At 50.9% G+C, this 18,254-nt stretch overlaps 5 protein-coding genes and 1 non-coding gene across 6 annotated transcripts; 2 read left to right on the plus strand and 4 right to left on the minus strand.

Annotated features, from left to right (window-relative positions):
• Nucleotides 1-304: 304 nt before the first annotated feature.
• On the plus strand, nucleotides 305-2,944 carry B0T23DRAFT_402356 (alpha-glucuronidase precursor; the record flags this gene model as incomplete). Its single annotated transcript, XM_062838662.1, has 2 exons — nucleotides 305-381; nucleotides 430-2,944. The coding sequence occupies 2 exons, from the start codon at nucleotides 305-307 to the stop codon at nucleotides 2,942-2,944; spliced, it is 2,592 nt and encodes an 863-aa protein (XP_062695444.1).
• A 215-nt stretch (nucleotides 2,945-3,159) lies between these two features.
• B0T23DRAFT_312648 (Alpha/Beta hydrolase protein) lies at nucleotides 3,160-4,392 on the minus strand (the record flags this gene model as incomplete). Its single annotated transcript, XM_062834699.1, has 1 exon — nucleotides 3,160-4,392. One exon carries the CDS (start codon nucleotides 4,390-4,392, stop codon nucleotides 3,160-3,162), a length of 1,233 nt encoding a protein of 410 aa, XP_062695445.1.
• A 600-nt stretch (nucleotides 4,393-4,992) lies between these two features.
• On the plus strand, nucleotides 4,993-5,088 carry B0T23DRAFT_t79. The gene has a single exon. It is a non-coding gene; the product is annotated as a tRNA-Ile (tRNA).
• Nucleotides 5,089-5,579: 491 nt separating this feature from the next.
• B0T23DRAFT_451512 (uncharacterized protein) lies at nucleotides 5,580-7,301 on the minus strand. Its single transcript, XM_062841118.1, has 2 exons — nucleotides 6,244-7,301; nucleotides 5,580-6,175 (listed from the first exon to the last, which is right to left on the minus strand). Exons 1-2 carry the CDS (start codon nucleotides 7,092-7,094, stop codon nucleotides 5,884-5,886), a joined length of 1,143 nt encoding a protein of 380 aa, XP_062695446.1. The 5' UTR covers nucleotides 7,095-7,301; the 3' UTR covers nucleotides 5,580-5,883.
• Nucleotides 7,302-7,998: 697 nt separating this feature from the next.
• B0T23DRAFT_373691 (uncharacterized protein) lies at nucleotides 7,999-10,254 on the minus strand. The gene is made up of 3 exons (XM_062836810.1): nucleotides 10,167-10,254; nucleotides 8,412-10,096; nucleotides 7,999-8,337 (listed from the first exon to the last, which is right to left on the minus strand). The coding sequence occupies exons 2-3, from the start codon at nucleotides 9,774-9,776 to the stop codon at nucleotides 8,272-8,274; spliced, it is 1,431 nt and encodes a 476-aa protein (XP_062695447.1). The 5' UTR covers nucleotides 9,777-10,096; nucleotides 10,167-10,254; the 3' UTR covers nucleotides 7,999-8,271.
• A 4,990-nt stretch (nucleotides 10,255-15,244) lies between these two features.
• On the minus strand, nucleotides 15,245-17,341 carry B0T23DRAFT_309634 (glycoside hydrolase; the record flags this gene model as incomplete). Its single annotated transcript, XM_062834535.1, has 1 exon — nucleotides 15,245-17,341. One exon carries the CDS (start codon nucleotides 17,339-17,341, stop codon nucleotides 15,245-15,247), a length of 2,097 nt encoding a protein of 698 aa, XP_062695448.1.
• Nucleotides 17,342-18,254: the final 913 nt, after the last annotated feature.

Genomic DNA, 18,254 nt, shown 5'->3' on the forward strand with positions numbered 1-18,254 from the left:
TCTGCAGACTTCCAGAGGCACGATCACATCCCGGATATCGGGGCTCGCTGCTACCTTTGACGTAGTCCGGACTAATCAGGGTAAAATGCCACCAATAAAAGCTCAACGCCGCCTAATGCTATACCAAGAATCGATGACCGAAGTCACAGGAGCCTCCTATTCAGGCTGATCAGCGAACGACTTGGACTCGAACTTTCATATACTCCCCTCTTGAAGCTCTCGGAAAAGCAGCTCCAGAGCAGCGGGGTCCTTCGATGTAACATCGCCACATGACGAGGGTCGAGATGGACAAAGACCGTTCACGATGATATTGCCGCATATATCAATACGGATGATCTCTGCGAAACACTCAAGACGTTGGTCCAGACCAGATCAGCATTGGTACCGGAGTTAGAGCCGAGCAGAGACCGAAGCAGCAAATTAACTCAGCAAGATGCGGGTTTCCTGGGGCCTTCTGGCCTTCCCGGCCGCGGCATCGGCGATCGAGAACGGTATCAACGGCTGGCTACGATATGCGCCCCTTCCCAACGATCAGCGCCCCCCGAACCTGCGATTACCGGGTGCAATCATGGCTTTGAGCACCAACAAGACCAGCCCCGTTTATACCGCAGGCCAGGAGCTACAAGCAGGCATCAAAAGCATCCTCAACCAGACTCTTCCCCTTTATCACGAACCCGACAAATGGTTAGGGTCAACCATCTTGGTCGCTACAACCGGACAATCTCACGGCGTGAAACCTGCTACAACTCTGGCTGATGATGGCTATCTCCTTCGCGTGAGACCAGGAAATGTGGTGATTCTGGGTCAGACGGAGCGAGGTGCCTTGTACGGAGCCTTCGACTATCTCTCGAGAATCGCCCAAGGAAGATTCTCTGATGCCGACCTGATTGCAAACCCAGACGCCCCCATTCGATGGGTGAATCAGTGGGACAACATGGACGGCAGCATTGAGCGCGGTTATGCGGGCGCTTCCATCTTCTTCCGCAACAACACCATTCCCAAGGACCTCAACAGGGTTTCCCAATATGCTCGGCTACTCGCTTCCATCGGCATCAATGGCATCGTTGTTAACAACGTCAACGCCAATGCGAACTTGCTCACCGATGCTAACATTGATGGACTGGGCCGTATAGCAGATGCAATGCGCCCATACGGTGTACAGATTGGCATATCGCTAAACTTTGCATCGCCCCAGACTCTGGGAGGACTGTCAACGTTCGATCCCCTCGATCAATCTGTGATTTCCTGGTGGACCGACAAGACGAACCGCCTCTACAAGCGCATTCCAGACATGGCAGGCTACCTGGTCAAGGCCAACTCGGAAGGGCAAGCGGGACCATTGACCTACAATCGCACGCTTGCAGACGGTGCAAATTTGTTCGCTAAAGCCGTGCAGCCACACGGCGGCATTGTTATGTTTCGAGCCTTTGTTTATGACAATCACATCAACCCAGCGGACCTCAAAGCGGACCGCGCCAATCATGCAGTTGAGTTCTTCAAGGGTCTTGACGGCCAGTTTTTGGACAACGTTGTTGTGCAGATCAAGTACGGACCCATTGACTTTCAAGTTCGAGAGCCAGCGTCGCCTTTGTTCGCCAATATACCTCAGACAAACACCGCGATAGAACTTCAAATCACTCAAGAATATCTGGGTCAGCAGAGCCACCTGGTATATGTTGCACCATTGTGGAAGACGATCCTGGATTTCGATCTTCGGGCTGGCGATCAACCGTCACTTGTCCGTGATGTCGTTGCCGGCCGTCGGTTCAGCAACAAGCGTGGTGGCTACGCTGGTGTCGTCAATGTTGGAACTAACACCACATGGCTAGGGAGCCATTTGGCTATGTCGAACTTGTATGCCTACGGCCGTCTGGCTTGGAATCCCTCTCAAGACCCGCAAGCTCTACTCGAAGACTGGACGCGACTCACATTTGGCTCAGACCCTCTTGTACTTGGAGTAGTGACGGAGATATCCATGGCGTCATGGCCAGCTTACGAAAATTACACTGGCAACCTTGGTATCCAGACACTGACCGATATCTTGTACACCCATTACGGTCCGAACCCTGCGTCCCAGGACAACAACGGCTGGGGACAGTGGACGCGTGCAGACCATGACGGGATCGGCATGGACAGAACGGTTTCCACGGGCACCGGCTTCTCCGGCCAGTATCCCGCCAAAGTAGCCGAGAAGTTCGAGAGCATCGAGACCACTCCGGACGACCTCCTCCTCTGGTTCCATCACGTAAACTACACGCACGTTCTCAAGACCAGCAAGTCAGTGATACAGCATTTTTACGATGCTCACTACGCCGGTGCCGAAACAGCACAGACATTCCCCATCGCATGGGAATCACTTCGGAACAAGGTTGATACCGAGCGCTTCAATGACGTTCTCTTCCGCCTTCGCTACCAGGCCGGTCACTCCATAGTCTGGCGCGATTCCATCTGTCAATTCTACTATAATCTCTCCGGCATCCCAGATGGCACCGGCCGCGTGGGGAGACATGAGTACAGGATCGAGGTTGAGACCATGGAACTGAAGAACTACAAGCTTACCGGGGTCAACCCACTTGAGACAGCTTCGAATCTAACTGCTGTGGTTCTCGTTTCCGACCACACATCGGGAGAGGCGACTACGAAACTCAACTTTGACTCGGGCAACTATGATGTCGCGATCAACTACTTTGACTTGATCGGGGGTAAGGCGCACTACAAGGCGTTCCTCAACGGGAAGTTGTTGCTGGAATGGGTTGGAGATCTGGAAGACAAACTAGGCCATACTTTCTCTACAAAGCTTGATGGACACTCGGCTACGAGGGTTACGATTCGTGACGTCCAAATCCAGAAAGGGGATGTGTTGAAGATTACGGGAGTGGCTGACGGAAACGAGCTGGCACCGTTGGATTATATTGCTGTCTTGCCGCAAGGTGTTGTTGACTAACGGCACCATGCCGAGCGGTGTGTGGAGCGAGAAAAGTTTGGTGAGCAAAAGAGCGAGGCAAAGAACGTATGACTTGATACGGACAAATACCGATACTTCACAAGAATGCATACTCCGCCCGCTAACGCTTTCAGTATCATCTATCTGTCCCATTCTTCACTTGTCATACCTTCTCTCGTTGTACCTCTTCTTGCAGGCAGGGAGATCATATCTACCTAAACCTCCCTCCCCAAAAACTCATGAACCCTCTCCAAAGTCTCCCCAGCTGAGTAACTCAGCGTCAAATCATGGCCAGTCTCGCGAGGCGACCAAACCTCATATCTCCTCGCCCTCGGAAAAGTCTGCCCTGTCTCCCACAACCTTTTCACACAATCCTCCTCCGGCGGGTTGCACATAACGAAATCCCTCTGTCCCGTTGCAACCAACACCGGACCTTCAAATTCCTCCGCACCCACGCCCCAATCCCCCAGACTTACCACCTCCCCTAGCGTGACCGCATCCGAGTATTCATAATCCGTCCTCGCTAACTCAGGGTCATATGACCTACCAGCAGCATCGGTGGCGTTGTCATAGAACCCCTTCTCCCGGCCTTCCAAAGTGGCGATGGTTAGATATTCTAGGTTGTCAAGATACTTGTTGGACGGAAATCGATCAGGGAAGACGCTAGGGGCGGACGCCCAGGGAGCGGAACGCACGTGCAAGGTGTTTTGACGGAAGCTGTAGCCTGTCAAGACCAAGGCGGAGGCGTCAAGGGGGTAGGAACGGGCGAGGGCAACAGAGAGGTAGGAGCCTAGGGAGTGCCCTACCAAGGCAATTTTGGAAAAGGTCCTTCCCAGTGGGTTGGTCTTGGGGGAGGTAGTCTTGGTGTTGGGCTGAGTCTTGATCACAGAGATAAGCTGGTGCAGAAGCTCCGTCTGTAACGGCATTTGCACATCATTCAACGGATCCAGACCGCGCGGGTCGTTCTCTCCGTGAGACAAACGGTCAAGGGCGAGGGTGTGGTAGCCTTGCGAAGGGCTGGTCGCGTAGGACTGCCAGTCGTAGGGATAACCAAAGCCGTAGCCGGACCACATGGTTTTGTTGTAGGTGGCGCCGTGGAGGAGGATTTGGAGGACGCCTTCATTTTTGGTTTTGTGGGAAGGTCTGCAATAGATGGCCTTGAGGGTGAAGGTGCCGTTGACGGTATGGTTTCCGTTTGCCACGACAGTGCCATCCCAGGATTGGTTGATGATGTCGAGGATTTCGGTCTCGTTGGAAGGGTCGGGAGGGGAGGCGAGGGAAATATGCGAGGCGGTCGCCGTGAGGGTGAAGGATAGAGGGGCACAAAGTGGGTTGTGAGAGCTGTGAGAGAGCTCATAAGCGGCGGAACTGTGGCCACGTGTTGGGCTTATGAAGATGGGGAGGAGAATCCCTAGGAGAGAGAGGTTTGGGGGTAGTTTGGCAAGCATTTTCGTGGGAGTGACCCTGAGAAGATTGATGGTAGTCTGGGAGTTTTGGGAGGGAAACGGATGTCTGCAGTAACGTCCTGGAGTCATGCTTCACGGTACTATTTATTAGCTTTGTTATCGGAAATTTCTACCCAAGTCAATCCCATCCAGATACAGATGTTGCCCTATGATGGTATCTACCGACTGATGTTGTGATATGGCACATGGACCTTCAAGGCAGCCACATGGGTTGACTTTGTAAGCACGATTTGAAATCGAGCAAGTGCATGAATCGGAAACGCTACTATACTGGTAAGCACACAAGTTAACCTTTACAATGAGTCCAAACAGACAAGTCAGATTGAAGGATTATGAGGTCCGAGGTGGCTTAAGCGGAATCATGATCATGTGTGATCGATCCTTTGAATCCGGGACAGACATATTTGTCAGCGATAATCTTACAAGCGATTTACCGGAGGTCAACTGATTATAGACAAGTGATTACTGGCCACGGCTCAGAACGTATCATCGTGGAAATCAGCTATAGAGATCATGTACTCGCAAGTTGAATTGAAACAGAATATAGATAGAAATAGTGGAGCAAGTAGTCATTAAATCGGAGCCCGATTAGCTCAGCTGGTTAGAGCGTCGTACTAATATCAGTCTTCTGATATCAAGTCCATGCGAAGGTCAACAGTTCAATCCTGTTATTGGGCATTCATTTCTATCTTTTTGCTTTTATCACTTATAAATACTCGTTCTTCAATTTCTCTCCGTATGTTTTGCTTCTTTTCCTTTGATTCTTCCTTTTATTTATATCTACTTCTGGGGCCTTCTGTTTGTCGAGGCTTGGGTGACTGCTGGGGTTGTCCACACCAGGTGTTATGTAGATGATTGACCGGTGGTTATCATGCATGCCGGCATCTGCAAGATGTACCCAAGTTCTACCACAACACCAAGTGCAACATAAGTGTGCTGACAAATCGATTGTTGTTCAACGTGCTTACAAGTTGAGATTTCCATGAATGTCAAAAACGAGATGCGCGATTTGACTGGTTCCCCTTTTTGTATTTCTTTCAGACTTTTGAGGCAGACCTTGCTTTCATCCATGTTTTGGTTCAGGGTACATCCAGCTCTGCGATTGAATTCAATCACATATGAACATTTTACATGAACTCATATCGAGGACCCCCCCCCCCCCCCCCCCCCTCGGAGGCTGAAAGAACATCCAAGGTATTGTGAGAGGCATATGAAGGTCGGCGCCCGTCTACCATAGGAAGCTGTACTACAGACCACAGGGGGATCGAGCCAGGGGCTTTTTTGTTGGTGTTGGCAGATACACACCTCGGTTGGCGCGGAAACGGATAGGGGCAGGCATTAGTTCAAGTGGCTGATCTCCTTACTGGGTAGTGTAGGTTGGTAAAGCCCATCGACAGATGTGGCGTCGGTATGCCGACACAAGCGGGGTGGAAGGCCTCAAAAGCTCGTCGACAAGCTGTTCCACTTGGAATCTCAGAACGTGGTCTGTAGTTTGGGATAGTCATTGGCGTTGACCTCCAAGTCCGCAAAGACCCGACCAGAGTCATCATCGCTTAGACCCTTAAGCCTCTGTAAATCCTCCTCCTCAAGCTTCTCCAACTCCTCGGCTGGTTCTTCCTTGTTTTCTTTCTCATCGGCCTTTTGCGGCTCCAGAGCCTTTTCGACGCCGGACGATTCGCCAATGAGAAGGAACTGAGTATTGACTACGTCGAGGTGCTTGGGCTGTGTGGGCATCCATCGACGAGACCGGAACTCTTTGAGGACCCTGTACAGAAATGGTGATTAGGTTTTTGCTGGTAGCCTTGGGTTCGTGATATGGCATGGTGAACTCACTCCTCAGGATACTCTGGACCCTTTGGTAAACGCGCGTTGGCTGGGGCAGGATACTGTGGATTTCTGGTACTGATTATGAAGCTGCCTTTCTGTTTCAACCCAAGCTCCTTCTGGACCTCCCCGAGCTCCTCGGGCACAGTGAGAATGTACGCGAGGTGGCTATTGGATCCAGTGCTGGTGATGGCATACACGCCCTCGGCCACAGGCGTTGCGGCGGGGGAGTGTCTGGTACCCGCTGTCTTGGTCTCATAGTCATTGGACGCCAAAAATTCATCCTTAAGCTGCTGAAACGAGGCGCTAGTCTTCTCAACGAACGCGATCCACCTGTCCTTGCCAGACTGGGGGAGCACCTTCTTCGGGATGGCGCACAAGCGGCTGTTGCCAGCATCACCAATAGGACCGCTTCCAAGCTTGGCATCCCTCTCGATAGGGCGGAGGATGATGTAGCTCCTCGCAATCTCATTTACGGCAGAAGGCTCATCAATGCCGACACGGCCACGGAAGAAAAAGTAGATGATACCCTTCTCGAGAATACTGGACGGCACAGCTTCGGGAGCGTCTCGACCGTGTGGCTCAACAGCACTCTTTTTGTCTCGGTCATCCTTCTCCTCTCCGTGACACTCGGTCTTCTCGGCTTCGACACCGGCAGCACTCTTGGTCTCCCCAGTTTCTTTCTTCTTCGAATGGCCATCCGCGATCTCCGTTTTGTTCCGCTTGGCCTTGGGCGATTCGCTAGCGTCTTCCGAATCAGGGTCGGCCTTGTGTTTGGAGCCGGGCTCAGCCTCTGAGGCAGGAGGTGCCGCATCAGGAGCCTTCTCCTTCGCCTTAGCCTCTCTTGTACTGGGCGCCATGTTGACAGGGGTGGGTTGACCAGCAGAAAGTTTTCAGTAAATCGAAGAAGGTTGAGGGAAGGAAGCTAGATCACGCGACGAGATACGACTGCAGGTGGGAGCCAGTGATTTTTTAAGAGACATTGAAGGTCCTTTCATTGAACTGTCAATGGGGGTAAACAGAGGAATGATGTCATGATGGCTGCCAGCACGGTGTCAATACGCTGGAGAACGAACTGCTTCGTTGCTTCTCTTCACTGTACACTACTAGTGTAACAACTAGAATGTGATTTGACGGTCAGTTGAGGACCTTGAGGGACAGAGGAACGTGCGTTAAGGCATGACCCACTTCCCCGTCCGCCGCGCTGATTGGATATTACCTCTACATATCCATTTGTTCCCCCGCAATTGGCGACCGTACTCTCAGAGTGCACGCACCATTGCTTGAAGTACTGCATTCCGACGGTGTCAACAACAACGGCAAGTCGCGAACACAACGAACCGGCTGCTTTCCTTGTATACCATACTTCTCGGCGGCAAGGTAAAAAAAATTCGAAAGGACGAATGCACTGTATTTCCGTACCGTATGCTCCCGCTCCGATGAGTGCCTGCCTGGTCGATGCTACTAGTATGAAAAGAAAACTCGTAACTCTATAGTACAATCTAACCCTGGTATGTTTGTTAGTTTGGTACAAAAAAACGCCCATCTCCACTTGAGAGCCCCGGAAAGTGAGGAAGTATTCGATTTTCAAACAGATAGGCACTGAAAGGGGACTCTTTCTTTTGTATTTTTCAAGCTTGAAGGCCTTTAAGGAGACGGATGGAGGTATAAACAGAGGCTTTTGTGGCGTATTACATCCTGGTCATTGTTGGTCGCTCCAAACGAAAACTCTAAGGAAGCCAATAAGAGCTCTATATCTCCCCTGTTCAACCTATGGCCGAAGAACCAAACTAACAAACATACCAGTCTTATATTGTACGCTTTAACCCCCCACCCCCCCAAGACCTCCTTCCTCTTTCGACCACTGCAGTCTATCTGGCACGATCTGCTTCCTTCCACCGTACGACTTCCTTTTGCTTCTTTGACATAACTGAAAGATTGCAGTGCTCTTCAGATGGAAACCTTCCTCACCCTCGGCTCCTGTTCTCCTTCTTTCGCGGTCCTCCGCCCTCATTCAATGGCCTCTCCCGTCTACCTCTACGCGTCCAATGCAACCGATTCCTTTCCGTTCGAGCCCTGCCCATGGATGCTAACAAAGTAGAGGTACTTATGCTTCCACTCATTCGCTTTTGTCTGTACGAACTCCGACTCCGCGCTAATCAGACTTCGTTTTCTAGTGTCACCTTCGCTTCTAGATCTCGATAGAGGTCTCGTGGAACACCCAAGTCATCCATGATCTCTCGAAACTCCCGACCGCATCTCTGCCCCTGCGTCTCCGAATCGGTCTCTCGCTGAGCTCCAACTGACCATGACCGGGCGTGTCGATGTCCTATCAACCGATCCAACACCATGAGGTACCGACCGTCCGACCTCAAGACCGCCACCTCAGCCAAGGCATTGCAGATGGACAGCCAGCCCAGTATATAATTGATGTTGGTTGTTCCTTCCATCATGCGGAACTCCATGGTCCGAGGATTATTCCGCGCCCGTTCGTCCTCCAGACCGAAGGCGCTAAAGTTGAAACCGAGTCGTCGATAGGGCTTCTTTTCTCCCGACAACAACCGTCCCAGCTCCATATGCGATCCTGCTTTCCACAGCTCCTCGATGGCCTTTCGGTCCTTGGTCTGCATTTCCGGATGGGTCTTGAGCACTTCGGCCACCTGCCAATCTTCGACCAGCACCCCGTCTTGGCAAGTCGCCGACCCATGCTCTCGGAGTACGAGTTCTTGAGCCCTCGAAGCCAGGCGACTGTATTTTCGTGTCTCGAATCCCCACGTATACACATTGTGATAGTTGGGCGACCTTGGATTTCTGATACTTCGCATCTGCTCTTCGCCCATCCACAGCAGCGTCCCTAGTCTTTTCAAAGTGGCCAGACTGAAGGACTGTCCGTCTGTGCGTCCGATGTGGACGTGCACTTCGCAAGTGTAGTTTGCGACCAGACGGTGGCCCGAAAAGAGCGAGCGCAATACTGCCTCGATCCGAGGCTTGGTCTCGGCATCTTTAGCTGGCAGTGATGGCGAGCTTACTTCGACAGACAGCCACACATAGCCCTCTAGATTGGCTTGCTCTGGTGTGGGTTCGGCCGAGTTGGCTTTCTTCACGATCCAGTGCGACTTCCAGAATGCCCGCTCGTGGCTTGCATCTTTTGTGATCCGAGAGATGGTTGTCGACTTCTCCCCCGCTTGGCTTATGGATTTGGCGATGGATTCATAAATCTGTTCCCGCCGAGTGGCTTCGCTGTCTTTCAGCTGTGTCATGCTGACCTCTCTGTGGTCTTCGGGTTGCGGATCTTCTTCACCCTGGACAAGGAGAGGGAGCAAGAACTTTAGTTCCACCCCAAATGATAGGTCATGGACTGTATCAAGCGGTGGATTTGCCTCCATCAGCGAGTGTTTGATGACATGCTTCGGTGATTCAATAGCAAGCCTTTGTGGATTCACGTGGTCGCTGGAATCGGGTATTGCAATCATAATCCTCCTATCTACAACCCAGTACCCAGAGCTGGACAGCATGTCCGGCTCCTGTATGTACGGAGCCATGTTGGCGGTGGGGGAAGTGGCCTCTGCAAGTTGACCGAAAGAACGCAAGGAGGTATTGAAGATCCCAGGACGGGGAGGAGGGAGGTCGAGCTCCTTAGTCAAGGCTCTTTGCTGATGGTGGTCGATTCGTTTGCTGAACACGGCGAGGGCACCATCCAATTTATCTTCCTCGCGGACCTAGCAGTCCAATCTTAGTGGAAGTTCAAGTAGTCCGATGTTGTGTCGTCCCTTAGGGAGGTGTCACGGGCTGGATGCACAGCGCTTCTTGGCTGAACAGCTGGGTCTCACGTTTATGTTGAATTGGAAGATGCCCCGATTCTAGACTCGGATGCGTTAGCCGTGACCTTGGCAAATAAAGTTATAGTGCCAAATCAGGAGGCTCTGTTACCTCTCAACCCTCAACTGGAATGGCTTTGGACCAAAAAGGAAACCACGACAGGTGTCCTCCGATGAATCGGGCGCGGTCCTTCTCAACCGTTAGCAAAGGGTCCCAAATTGTGTAAAGGATACGGACCTTAGACACCCTACGGACTGTGCACACTCACCAGCGTTTGGATCTGACCCCCCAAAAAGCCGGCTACAGAGTCACATCAACTTATATGCTGAAATTTGTTGACGAAGTCAATAGTATGTCCGAACTGGGAGAGAGCTATGAGGAAACCCTGGGAGTTCTGGGATGAAGGGATATGGAATCTAAATGACATCGGCGGGATATTCAGGTGACGTCTGGAGTCTCCACCCAGCCGTTGTTATATCTGCCAGCGCCTTAGTCTACGAGACCATCCTACACCAATATCGAGAGCCCTTGCCAGCGCCTGCTCAGTTGACACCTTCACAAAAGGACAACAAACTGCAACAACGAATGCATATCAACCCTGACCCATACGGCCAGCCATTATCCATATCACTGGGGGGTCCAACGCCGCTCCTACCCTAGACTCCATCAAGATTCGTTGTTGGCTCGGTAGGTGCCAGATTGGCACACCCGGGCAAGATGCTAGGTCGCAATACTGGGCTTATTAGCAAATAAAGCGTTCCCAGGGGAAGGTCAAATCAGTACCACCATGCATGCCACCCACTACCCCCGCCCGCATAGCTGCTACATCACTCGATTCCCCAGTCGGTCTCCAATCACATCCCTGATCTTATCACGCCTGGTGATCATTCCACACTGAGGCCAGAGCATTGCCGGCGGTTGTGGCTTCAATATCTCTTCGATCGCATCATGCCTTATGATGCCAAGTTCACCTTGACGGGATTCTGGCCCTTCGGCAATTTCTTTTTTCACCATTCCTCCACGGACTACGCGCGGGGGTCCCGGGGGATTACTCACCGCAGGTATAACCCTCAGTCCCAGTAGGTATGATTACCTCGAAACAACCTTACCTGTCATTCCACCGCTCGTCGACATTTGACAGGCATCCATATGTCGTCAGCGTCCAATACTTACAAAAATTCCTCCTGGCCTCAGCCTTGCCAGCCATGACACCTCTCATTTCTTGAACTTGTGTTTATGTTGTTGGTTTGATCTTTTGTGGCCCGTCAATGCGTGTGCTTGCATGGGGATTACCACCCTCTCGGACCTGACTCCTGACTAATAGAGAGGACGTGTTGGGAAAACCATGACCCAATTGGCAAAAATATCTTACGCCACGCAGGTGTCGCCGGTCGTCACAACCAACTACTGCCGGATGACATACATACAGATCTACAAAGGTACTGTACTAGTACCGAAGCTGATCATCAGGGTACTGAATCAAGCAATCAATTTGCGACACACAAGATCTCGTCAGACATGATCTCAGCTGATCTACTTGTCCCACGTCTTCATATGCTACCTGGATTGGTCGATTCAAGGCCATTCGAAGCAGCATAATATACCAGGCCACTGACGCAGAATATCAAGTCAGAGCATATCAAATCAGGCCCAACCGGTACTCGTAAGTAGACAAGCCAGTATTCTCACAGAAACCCTCAAAAGAACCATCACTCGACACACTCGCTTTGTTATCGGTTTGAAGTGTGCTCTCTATTTCATGTACATCGACCTAACCAAAGATGCAACGACGGATTCGGGCTTCGTCGAGATACGGTTGAGTTACACTTTGTAAACTCCGGGTCCAGACCGCAAGCAGACATAGAGAATTCTGTTTCCGTTTGGGTCTCGGAGAAACTACACGCCTTTTCTCCTTTCCTATTATGAGAGAATGTCGGAATGGTCAAATAGAGGACCTACCCACCCGCTTACTTAGTACCCAAACAGCATGTCAGTCTGGTATTGTGTAACAGACCATAAGCCGTTCTTACATGTGCTCAAGTTACACAACATGTGAGTATTCTACCTTTGGGCTGAGGAGGCATATTGACGTTCCACAGGAGACTTCTATCCATTCTGCTTGGGCACCTATATTCGAGATGCGTACGCGCAATGTATCCTGCGAGTTCCTGCAAAGGGTTGACACGCTGCAGCACCGCAGCATTGCAGGCAGGCATGACCCAGCTCGTCCGCTTGTATGAGACGTAGGCGGCTAGAGCGTCGGTGGTGAAAAAAAAATTAAGAATTCGTTGGGCGGAGTGAGAGAACATGGCTTGGGCCAACAAGGTGTTGCTACTCTTTCGTCATCTCATGGTTTGACATTGAAGTGTTGGCTTGAATCCGTGATGACTACGTCAGATTTTAGAACGAGGAGAGACAAATGAAACCAACACCGAGCCAGTGGCTTGAGATGTTTTGCAAAATGATGAGAAAAGGACCGGTTAGATCGGATAATATCTGCCGAATTTTTCGAGGTCCTGTCTCTTGCTGACGGGCAGTATCTTGTCCATTCACATACTTGCGCTTATAAAACAATTTGCCATCACTTCCGTGACCCGACAGGAGTTGGAGCTCTTTCTGAAACAGACAAGAAAGAGAAAAGTCTGATTTGATCTTCTTGGCTTACGGTCAACATCCAGTTGATGCCAACTTCCAGGCAAGAAACTCAAATTCGGACGCTGGACCGACTTCGACCGTTTCTGTCTTATGAGCCTGAACTATTCCCGTAAGAAGTCATGAGACGAGAAAGTGATGTACGTTGAAAAGAGTAAGCGTTTCAGATATTGTCGCCCTATGGTGTCTTTTCTGCATCATACCTCATATCCTTGGCAGAAGGTTTGTCAAGCTATTTACCATCCATGCCTTGATTGAGGCGCACAACGCCGCAGTGTCTATTGCGTTGTCAGATACAGAGACACCATTGCCTGACCGAGAAGAAACTCTTGCATACAAAGCAAAAGGGGGCCGAACGAAGACGAAGACCACGGATCGATGAAAGAGTAATAGAGCTAACAAAGAACACAGGAGAGATGAAGCTGAAAAGAGCATCCAGAATGTGAGAGAAATTGATTGACAAAACGAGGCCTAGCTAGCCAGCGAGCCATGTGACAAGCCGGGAAGAAGGCGTAAAGAATCGATCTAATAGAGTCGATTATAGAAGAGAGGAAAGCAGTCATGAAAGTGAACAATTTCCCAGCTCGCCTGTTGACTCTGGTTCACATTCATAGTTCACTCCCCAAACCCAACACCAACAGGGACACTCAACATCCAACATCCTGGGTGACTCTTCAAAACGCCACGGAATTAATTGGCAAATTACCCAGTTGCATATCAGGTTGAATCATTATTTTCAAACCCATTACCGTTCATTGCCAAGGTGGAATTGATGGGGTAGGCATATTACAGAGTAGCATGTAATATGTATATATATATATTCATATATATGAACCTATACACGACGATAACGGTCTATTAGCAGTGTACTCGCCTCCTATGATAAAGAACCATTGGTTTCACATTACATCCAATTCAGATCTTGATTGAAAGTACAATGGCCCATAAGTGAAGCCGCCAAGACATACGATCACAACTTCTATGTCATCTCCCATATTCACATTTTACTAAGAAAACATAGTCCGGCAGAGTTGTAGGTACAGGACAATGGAACTGTTAAAATATCCCAGATCTGATTGACAGCTCTTCACAGGACGTTAGTGTCGTCGCCCATATGAGTATTTGGGCTTTCTTATGGCTGTGTTACCTGACAGATCACCTACGTTCATCTATCTAGACATCTACTACTAGGTTTGACCACTACTTCAACTACAACTATCATCGCGACTATTGCTCCAGATTCTCTCTCTCTCTCTCTCTCTCTCTCTCTCTCTCTCTCTCTCTCTCTCTCTATTTCAGCTACCTTCGGGCTGATGCAGTAAGATCGGTCCGTCGAGTGGGTCTCTGTCTGACAATGTCAATGGCTTCTGTTCAAACCCTGAAATGTGATATCACGATTACGGTTACATTGACGGATTACGGTCATGATCACGATCTCTCACGGCCATGATGACAGTAGGTAGGTAGCTGTCAAGATCACTGACGGTCACGGCTACATACCTTGCTACCCACCAATTACCACAAACAAGCACTAGGTACTCTTTATCTTGCCGCCGCAAATCTTTGGTGACACGTGGAATGACAACCGGGAATTGGGATACTTCAATGTTTCTTCCCGACTTCCAATCTCTTCGGAGGCTGATAACCCGTTACGGTGAACTGGAAGGACTGGCCGTCGGAGGCCTCAACTGTTTTGTGCCATGTTTCCTCAAACACTTGACATGTCATATTTTCTCAACAATACTCCCTTTGCCTAAGTGGTAGGCGGGAGGAAGAAGATGGTGGTGGTGGGGGGGGGGGGGGGGGGGGGGCGCTTTTACTCGGACGGACCGATCTGGAGAAGCCTACCGACCGACTGGTTGTCCAACGTTAAAGTGTAGGTGGATTTGTGTATGTTATATGTGAAACTCAACGTCTCATGCGCTGGTGGTGACTAATACGCCAACATATTCATGAGAGATTGCCCACCCAGGCGGCAAGAAGAATTGAAGAGCAAAGAGCTGTATGATCTATGTCGAAGAATGATAGAGCAGCTGGCATAGAGGGCTAATGGTAATGCAAGGCCTCGCGATCCAAGGCAGTCCTAACCATTCAAGTCCAGCAAAGCAAGCCCTAGCAGCAATATCTTGTCACCCATATCCATGAAATATATCGCGATCGAGTATGGAAAAAGAAACGAGAAAACAAAACAGAGGCTCCCCGAAGGACCTCCATCGACCAAGCCAAGAGATATCAGGCCATATAATGAACACAATATCCTTCGTATTGCTGTACGAACGCCATATTAACGCTTGTGAAACAGAAATTCGTGAATCCTTTTCCATGTCCGCATCGCAAGATCTATCGATCCTACCCTTCGTCACCATTCCATCATATACATGCCAAAGCCTTTCTAGCTTTACGGTCCTCGAAGCAGCAGCACACCCGTTGTACCATGATGGTCAAACCAATATTAACTTGTTGATGTCCCATACCACGTCAGAGACAAGGCCACGGTCGCAATGCGCAGCATTGGCGCCAGAAATTCTCGTCTTGTTGCTCAGGCAACCGTCTTGCCACCACAGTCCGGAATCTTGATTCCCTTCTTGAGATTCCTGTCCACGTCCATGAGACCCCAGTGATCCTCCCATTGCTGGTCCTTGGTGTTGAACCGGATCTTCCATGGCTCGTCAAAGGCCTCGAACCAGAAATACTCAGTTCCGTTGGCGAGTGCCTGGCATACCCAATCGCTCATGAACTGGTTCAACTCGGTAATGCCAGCCACCGCACGACCAGGGCAGTTGGTACTTTTGGTATCCGGGTAGCAGTCCGATCCGCCCTGTGACGGCCAACCAGTCTCGCTAATGATGTTTTTAGACTTGTCTGATTTCATAAAGGTGCCAGCATGGTCTTTCCAGAAAGTCGTGGTCCATGCTGCTGCATCCTTGGCGTTGACGCCGCCGAAAAAAGGGTGAATGTTCGCCATGATGTAATCGCTCACTTTGGCCAGTGATTCATCCCAGTTGTCGCCAAGATCGCTGGTTGCCACTGGTAGCTTCATGCCCCTAGAAGTAAGGTTCGTACGGACGTCGGAGAGTAGTGTACTCAGACTGGCGAGAGTCATTTCCTTGCGGAACAAAATTTCGTTAGCTACAATAAGACCCTTGAACCATTTCTCGCCGTAAGTGTCGAGGATTGTCCACATCTGGGAGAGCTGACGATCATTAGTCGTCGTGTTGCCATCCTGCCAGACGCCCAGCCAAATCTTGATCGTGTTGTCGAGCTTCAGCTGCTTCAGCGCGTGGATGACCATCTCGGTTTGGTTACAATCGGTGCCGTAAAGCCGAATTGTGTTGGTCATCTGTGACAGAACCGCGACATCACGAGTGATGTTGTTTTGCGAAGGAGGATTGTGGATGCAATCCGGGTACTGGGAACTGAGTGGCGTATAATCTATACCCGGAAAGACTTTGTGTAGGCCGGGGTTATTCATGAGCGCCTGGATCTCGGAGGAGTTGATGTCGAGATCCCCATTATTTTGCATGTCATCAGCAGCGGAATCCCCCTGTTTCTTGTCTTCGCCGCCGCGCTTGAGCACAACACCGAATACTATTCCAAGGACAATGGCTGCAGCAACAAGAAGTCCAAGCGTCAGGATGGCCGCTAGCCTCCACTTCTTGCCCCTACTCCTCGACTTGCCGGTAGAGTTCCACCCAGGCTTTTCAGCTACGAAACCTGATTTATATGGACTGGCCGCATGTATAGTGTCGGTCATCTGGACATTGTTTTTGATCGGAGTATAGCCAGAGACATTACCGCTCTCATTACGGCTGGCTAGACCGCCAATGACGCCGCCAGCCGCAGCGGTGCCAGCAACGGCTCCAGCGCTCTTGTTGCTCCCATTACCGAGGCTGAGGATGCTGTTCCTTTTCGACTTGCGGTGGTAATTGAGCCCGTCATCGTCATCATCATCAAGAGCAGCGAGCGGATCGACAACCCCCAGACCTGGTGGCTGAGGACGGCCATAGCTCAGAAAGGGATCGTCTGTGTAGATGCCTGTCGTACCAGAACCTTGATGTGGGCTTCTGGAGGGACTTGTCTGCCCAGGTGTACCGGCCCCCGGCGCATATTGCGCAGCATTTAATGCCTGCGAACTGCTTTGTAGGCTAGGGGGCCCGCTGTTTTGTGCATACGGACTGGCATAAGGCATCTGCGCCTGGAAATAGTTCGATGCGTCGCGCGCATTGGGCCCGGGGTTCTGTTGGCTTTGAAATTGCCCTGGAGTAGGTTGTTGGTCGTATTCTTGTGGGTAAGCGGGGCCGTCAAGTGCGTTGAGTCCGCTCTCCCTCGCAGTCTGGTCAGCGACAGTCAGCGCAATCCCCGTCACACCACCGGCAGCAGCATTGCTGAAGTCGTCCGCTCCAGGAGTGATGGTGCTGAGGGCCCTAGGTCGTTGTGACTCCGAGTAGCTAACCTGATCATTGCCCCACGATCTTCCCTCGGCGCGATGCGGAGGCGGCTGGGGAGGGGATATAGGCGACACTATGTCTTGTGGCTCGTAGCTGTTGGATGCCGTACCAGCTGGTATGTATGCTCTGAAGTTGCCATCACCATTACTCCTTTCTGATGATTGTCCTTGACTCTTGCGTCTCTCCATACGAAGTCGCTCAAAGGCAGAATCCGGATGGGCTCCGGGTCGGGATGCGGACGGCGGACGGAATGAATTTTGGTACTGTTGCTGGGAACGCGAGGGCGGATAGTACTGGTTTCGTGAATGGTATGGAGATGTTGACGAACCAAGAGGTTCTCGTTCCGCCATTTGGTCGTCGTCAAATGAATATCTTGACTGTGCCATTCTCGGATACGAGGACAAGATGCGAGTGGATGGGACGGCGCAGGAGTGTACGTGTAGCAACAAGTTCAGACGAGATCATCAATTAGGGGTTCTGTGGTCGACTTGCAGCGTAGGTCATGAGCGCTCGGGTCCAAACGGCCGCAGATGCAGATGAGGGGAAAGAAGAACGTCGATTCCCGCGGCGACTGGAACTAGATATGTCTTGGAAATCCAAGCAAACAAAAGACGATGTTCAACTGTTGTGTACATTGAATAACTTAGCATGAGGACAGACCAAACGAGCAACAGCCGCAAGGAATCGGACAGGAGGCAGCATACCAGAGGGGAAAACAGAAGGGTATTACAAGCGAGGTGTTCCCGGTGTTGTAGTGTCGCAGACTCGTGGGACCGTCCACACCGGATGCCAGGCGACAAAACAAAACAATGACGCTTTGTCTCGGAACGCCGATAAAAGTGGAAGTGAGTGTAGTGTAGTATTGGGGCATCCGTAGACAAGCCCCGCAATCAACGGCCGGTGCCTGGTAGTTTTAGAATCGCTCCAAGAGAAGGCTCTTCGAAGTAAATGCTCGAAGATATCAAAATCGAAAGGCTACGCGGTCCTGAGCGGACGTGTGTCGGCAAAGGATGAGGTCTGGCACGGGCTGTCGTCAAGTGTGTGACGCGAGGTGATTTTTCTCGGTTCCCTAACAGTGGCCGGCCAAGGCAGAGCCTGCCC

Source organism: Neurospora hispaniola (genome assembly GCF_033458365.1).
Source record: "Neurospora hispaniola strain FGSC 10403 chromosome Unknown B0T23scaffold_2, whole genome shotgun sequence".
Classification (NCBI taxonomy): domain Eukaryota; kingdom Fungi; phylum Ascomycota; class Sordariomycetes; order Sordariales; family Sordariaceae; genus Neurospora; species Neurospora hispaniola.